Raw genomic sequence first — 6,144 nt, forward strand, 5'->3', positions numbered from 1 at the left:
CAGGGGTTTGATTGCAAAAAGTTTTCTTTATTGTATTCAATTTGAACTGAAATGCTGGATTTTAGTAAAAAACTTATTAAAAATAATTATTTCAATATTTATAAATACTTAATTATCAAATTGTATTTTTGCTATTTTATAATAATATTTGATATTTGATTAATTGATAATTCTGATTTAAAAATGTCTCATATTTCATAATTTGCTGACGGTGAACGTTCGTTTCTGGTTTAATTTATTTTATTTTATTAAATGAATACATTATTTGCTGTAAATTACATACTTAACGTGTGTGAGTGAGATACTGATGAGATTAACATAGTGTTAAGCTATTTGCTATTAACTATATCAATTTCGTCTTTTTTGTTTTATGGCGTTATTATTAGAGACAAGGAGACTATCTCTTCTCTCTGTTATTATATCCACTAACAGATAACATGCATATCACATAACATAACCTAATAAATTACCGTTATTTGCAAGTAATATTATGTAGTCTGTGGTTGTTTGTTTGGAGATTTTCTATAAGGTGAGCATAGTCTTAATCGGCAAAGCATATAAGGTGAGCATAGTCTTAGTACCAGATTGTATTGTAAAGGATTGCCAAATACAAATATTGATTAATAATTGAAGAAGGCACCATGAGTGAAAAGGAAAAGTCAGATAAGGGTAAGATGTCCCAGCCCAAGAACATGCCAAAGGATGGACAAGTGATTTTGGCCATAATGAAAGAAATGGGAATAACAGAGTACGAGCCCAAAACCATAGTTCAATTAACCGAGTTTGTCTACCGGTATGCCTCCTCTATATTACAAGAGGCTCGAATGTATGCCAATAATTCAAGCAAGAAAACTATCGATGTTGACGATATTCGACTAGCGATTAAATTTTCTGCAGAATCTACTTTTACCACGCCACCACCTAGGGAGGTTAGTATACGTTTTCCTTTTGAGCCCAACTCTTTACCGCGAAATTTTAAGGCACTACTTGGAATCTATTTTGTTCTGTTTCCAATCCGGAGCTTAAACACGTAGGAGAATTATCAGTAAAGTAGTAGTAGTACGCCCGGTAATAGACAATCAGTGATGGCAAACTCATAATAGGTGAAATTATGTTCCCTCCCCCGTTGTACATTGTGGATATTCGGGACTATTCCTAGTAGGTGTAGGTGTCTTACGAGCAATATGCGTTAAAACATGTCGGTTTTGCATTACTTTTTCCTTTTGTTATAGCCAGACTATTAACATATTTCTTCACATCAGACAGACTGATTATGAATTAAAATCACATCTAGAACCTCAAGCAGTGATTTCTATTTTGTGACGCTCAATTTGCTTTTCATTTAAGGTTGTTCTTGAGTGTGCATCAGTTAAAAATTACTCACCCCTACCTACAGTAAAGCCTCATTGTGGACTGCGGTTGCCCCCGGACCGTCATTGCTTGGCCTCCTGCAATTACACGTTGAAGACTAGCCAAAAAAGGCTCCCCGCGAAAGGAAATTTTGTATCAGGTAAGAAAACAAAAATTAGAATTTAATTGAGTTGTTTGAACGGTGTCAATTTTCAGCTTCTCCAGGTTTCAAAATGTCCTCGAAGTCGAATATTAGTTTTGTAAGGAAGCAAAATCCTACAATAGTACGACAAAACGTCGGTATTCCGAAACCTACGATGAAAATTAGCGGCAATCCAGTGCCAACCGTGCTGAAACCGAAAATTCAAATTACTCAAAATGTACAGATAGCTAGCCCAGGCTCATCAGGTCTTATGCACCTGGGGGAAAACCCTTTGAAGAGGAAAAGGGAAGATGACTCTGATGTTTAACAATATTAGTGATGACGGAAATTACAATATAATAACTTTTATACACACGAAAATTATTATTAAGCTTATTGGAAGTTTTCAGGATTTTGTTTTTGTAGTTTTGCACTTGGCCTATTTTAGTTATTATAAGTGAATGTAATTAATTGAATTGTTTTCCTTTAAATACGCGCTTGTGTATACTTATGCCGATTAAAAATTAAACAGTTGCACTTGCAGTATTTTCTTTTGATTCACTTCTGTTTCTGTCCTCAAACAAGGCGTGGTTAACCCTCCTACTGCCATCTTAAGGGCACGTGAATTTAACTAAGTGTCATCATTAAACTTCATTTTTGACCAATAGAAAAATTCGTCGTATGTTGCAGGTTGTTAGGTTAGAATATATGTGTCACAACGTCAAAAACAGATGGGTAAACTTTTACATCAATTTAACTAATTCCAAAGTTATTAATTGTTGATTGTTGTGGTATGCTGCTCAGCATCAAACCCAACATTTAGCTTACTTTTTTCATTTTAAAAACAATTCAATTTGAAAAAATTATCAAAATATACCTCGCATTCTGATAAAAGCTTATCATTTTAAAGTTTATGGTCACGATAAATCTAATCAGAAGGTATCAATAATGTTATTAAGTGGGAAACCATAACTATCACATATTGTTGTTCTTAAAATGTTTAAATCTGAAAACGGTCTAGTGCGGATCTTTGCTGGTTGCTTCCTACTAGTTTATCATTCATGTCTCACATCATGCAGTTCCGAAGATGTAAAGTTCATGTCCAGGGAAGAACGAGCTCTACTGAGGTAAGGGTTTTAAGCTTATTTATTTGCATATGTATTTTATATGGCTTTGACCCAGTTTTAGAACTCTAACAGTCATCTAGGTTAAAAGACAGTGTAGTTTGCCCTAAATATATTGTTGTAAATAAATTTAATTTCAGGGAGGAAGCAAGAGATATGTTCTATCATGCATACAATGCCTATATGGAAAATGCCTATCCAGCTGATGAGCTCATGCCTCTGAGCTGCAAGGGGCGGTATAGGGGGTTAACTCCTAATAGAGGAGATATAGATGATGCCTTAGGAAAGTAAGTTATCGTCGTGTTAGCTACGAAATGTTGTTACTTTCCAGCCACACACCGCGTTAATGGGCTTAGAAAGCATACGTGCAAAATAAGTAAAAATGGGACTCACGTATATTACTTTCAAAACAGATAATTTGTTTAAAGTACATGCATTACTTTAACTAAAATAGCCATAATTAGTCTACATAATAGGTATGATACCAATACCAATACTACAAACCAAACGATTGTTGGTGGTTCCTTAAAGTTTCAATGGTTCATATACGCATTTTAATATTAAGTAATATATTATTACAAGACTTCGACGATCTGCTTGTTGTGTAAAACAGATTTACGGACGTGACGAAGATGTTCAGTTTCTTTCTGTGTTGTTATACTTTATACCTACTTGAAGTATTCAAATGTCCGCGGTTTTATGAATGTGTTGCAACATTAAAATGTAGCATATTATCGTTCTTAAATTGAATGCAAATGCTAATGGCTTCGTCGGTTGTTTTGTTGCTGGATGTTAAATCGAAACTCACTTTTGCTTTTAGATTAATTAAAAACCTGAAAAATATACCCGGGTAAATACAGATAAAAAGAGATTCACTTATCTTCAATGAATCTAAATTTTGATTTATTGTACTAACTGCGTGTAATTGTTATTATATTCTTTTCCTTCCTGGGTTTCAGTCAAAGTGTGAAATAAAATGTTTATATCGTTTATTTCATAACGTTTCGACGAGACAACAGTGCCATCATCAGATTTAAATTTCATACAAACTCATAATTGGGAAATATTAGATTATTTTCTATAAAATTATCTCACACTTTGACTGAAACCCAGGAAGGAAAAGAATATAATGAATCTAAATTTAGTTATACAAGAAAAATTAGGTCTTAATCTCTTGATCTAATATATTCGAAAAATGTAATCAATATATACTGTCAGCGGTTATACCTAGAGCTCATAAGCCACCTGACAACGTTTGCAAATACATACATATCTTGTTTTTCTAATTAAAATTTGCATAAATATATAGTTTAAAAATTAATAGATGACAACACAATCAGGGAGAGCAAATCTTGATACTCTGAACATTTCAATTATATCATTTTTTAGCTCTTTAGCATTATTACATGTTTTACTCATCATTCAGGAGATTCTGATTGTTTCTAGGATGTTCATTAAAAGGTTGTTTTGTTGCCAATTCGGATTAGTTTTGCTTGTGCTTAATAATTAGCTTAATATTATGAAGTTGGAGCCTCGTATAATTTACGAACATTTAATTGTTATTCAATTTGAAATATACATAATATTGACAGAATTTTGACCTAGATTATGTTGTATGTTACCGAGCGAACAAATTACACAAATCTAGAATGATTGTGGGCGGTTGCAATTTATTTTTATAGCTATTTGATTTTTAAATGCACGTTATCAAAATGTTTCCGACCCTGTAGGAATTATTGAAAATAGCAAAAGGTTTTCTGCCACAAATTGACTAGCAATGTAATTATTTGGATAATCGCTTTAGTCATTTCACGTGTTATAACCAGAAAAACATAATCACAATGGTTGGAGACTAAAAAAATAGTCCGGTGTAAATAAAATTAGAGTTCTTTCCATGTTTAATGGAAATCTGGATCTCTAAAAATGGTTTTTTTATGTTTATTTCATTTTCTAGTTTTTGGCATATTTATTGGATAAACTTTCTGAAATAGTTACAGAATAGGGAGTTTTATTATTCCAATGAAAAACATCGAAGAAAATCTGTTTGACATGTTTCTATTTAATTTTTTCTCTAAAAGAATTATTTGAAGCAAGAACATGGTAAAAGTGTAAAACGCGAGCCAAAACTTAAATAAAGGCACAACATCGACCTAGGAGACCCACAAAATTTTTAGTGTTGGTTAGTTGTTTTGAGCTTTGAAGATACTAGAAACTTTTTACAAATTAGTATTTATAAGTCGTATATAAGTCTAAATCGACAAATATTATAGATTTTTAATACGCGGACTGAACGTCTCAATAGTAAAGTTTTGGTTTTCACTTTTTTAATCAATATATTCAGAAATTTATTCCGGACAATTGAGTATGCCTTTTAAAAATATTTTATATTTATGATGATATTTACTAACATTAAAAAGAATTATAAGGAATGAAAAATTACTAGTCATTTGATAAAAATTAGTTTTCCAGACTAGATTTTGCTCTTATATCTGGATATCTCATATCTGTCGACTTCTAAACATTCAGTTTTGTTTAGTCTAAAATATTTATTTCCTCTATAAATGGTATATGTACTAATGTAAGCTTTGGTTGTTGCACTAATAATTTCGTGTATTTGTGATTTTATCTTCTGGTCCAATCCCAATTAATTGAATTTTCATTTATTCTTTTTAAAACGGTATTTAACACCTCTAAATTTCGGTGTCATACTTTAATTTAATAATTGACAAAGGGAGCATGATGAGATATTCCTCGCTGTAATGAAAAATCTTCTGAAACGTGAAAAATCTTGTCCAAAAATAATTAAATTTGCATCACTTTTCGGGAGCAAAATATCCAATAACATTTTTGAATCTGGAATTAAACCACATATCTAAGCCTACAATATTTTTGTATATTGAACAAAGCTTAATTTTTAAACGTTCTGCTTTGAAAATGGAAAAAACAAGCATTTAACTATAATACTTGAAACACGTTAGTTCTAATAAAAATATCATAAATTTCATCAATTCTTCAGTAGTTTTGTAAAGTTTAATTTGTTTTAATTGTTTCAGCTTTTCCTTAACGTTAATTGATACGTTAGATACTTTAGTGATTTTAAATGATATGGGAGAATTTGAGCATGCAGTGAAGTTGATCATTAAAGACGTAAATTTTGATAACGATGTTGTTGTTTCGGTTTTTGAAACCAATATCCGAGTTCTGGGGTAAGTGTCCTTACCCTAGATGTTTTTCTGAATATGTAGTTTTATGCGTAAAGACCTGTTATTAGTTTGCCGGTTTTTTATTAATTTGCACATATTTTTAGCGGTTTGCTCTCGGCGCACATTTTAGCAGATTATCTACAACAAAGAGATGGCATAATGCCTTGGTATGAAGGAGAATTACTGAACATGGCCAAAGACATTGGATTTAGGTTGTTGCCGGCATTTAATACCACTACAGGCATTCCCTATTCAAGGGTAAGTTCAGGCATAAAATACACAAATATGCAGGGCTATTTTAATATATTTTGCGCTTCTGGGCTTC

General features: G+C 31.9%; 2 protein-coding genes across 4 annotated transcripts; both read left to right on the forward strand.

Annotated features, from left to right (window-relative positions):
- The first annotated feature begins 411 nt into the window (after positions 1–411).
- LOC109533079 (transcription initiation factor TFIID subunit 9) lies at positions 412–2,029 on the forward strand. 3 transcript variants are annotated; one of them, XM_019898293.2, is made up of 4 exons: positions 412–529; positions 634–929; positions 1,348–1,510; positions 1,567–2,029. In XM_019898293.2, the coding sequence occupies exons 2-4, from the start codon at positions 642–644 to the stop codon at positions 1,818–1,820; spliced, it is 705 nt and encodes a 234-aa protein (XP_019753852.1). In that variant the 5' UTR covers positions 412–529; positions 634–641; the 3' UTR covers positions 1,821–2,029. The 3 variants fall into 3 exon arrangements, with proteins under 3 accessions (XP_019753852.1, XP_048523856.1, XP_019753854.1); XM_048667899.1 differs by having other exon boundaries at positions 413–562; XM_019898295.2 differs by having other exon boundaries at positions 413–529; positions 599–929.
- Positions 2,030–2,145: 116 nt separating this feature from the next.
- On the forward strand, positions 2,146–6,129 carry LOC125505000 (ER degradation-enhancing alpha-mannosidase-like protein 3; the record flags this gene model as incomplete). The annotated part of the gene is made up of 4 exons (XM_048667901.1): positions 2,146–2,619; positions 2,757–2,903; positions 5,670–5,822; positions 5,924–6,129. Coding segments are annotated over exons 1-4 (637 nt in total), but the record flags the coding sequence as incomplete, so codon positions are not given.
- Between the last annotated feature and the right edge of the window lie 15 nt (positions 6,130–6,144).

The sequence above is a fragment of the Dendroctonus ponderosae genome, unplaced genomic scaffold, assembly GCF_020466585.1.
Source record: "Dendroctonus ponderosae isolate FM_Combo_2020 unplaced genomic scaffold, Dpon_F_20191213v2 Dpon_F_20191213_60, whole genome shotgun sequence".
Lineage (NCBI taxonomy): Eukaryota > Metazoa > Arthropoda > Insecta > Coleoptera > Curculionidae > Dendroctonus > Dendroctonus ponderosae.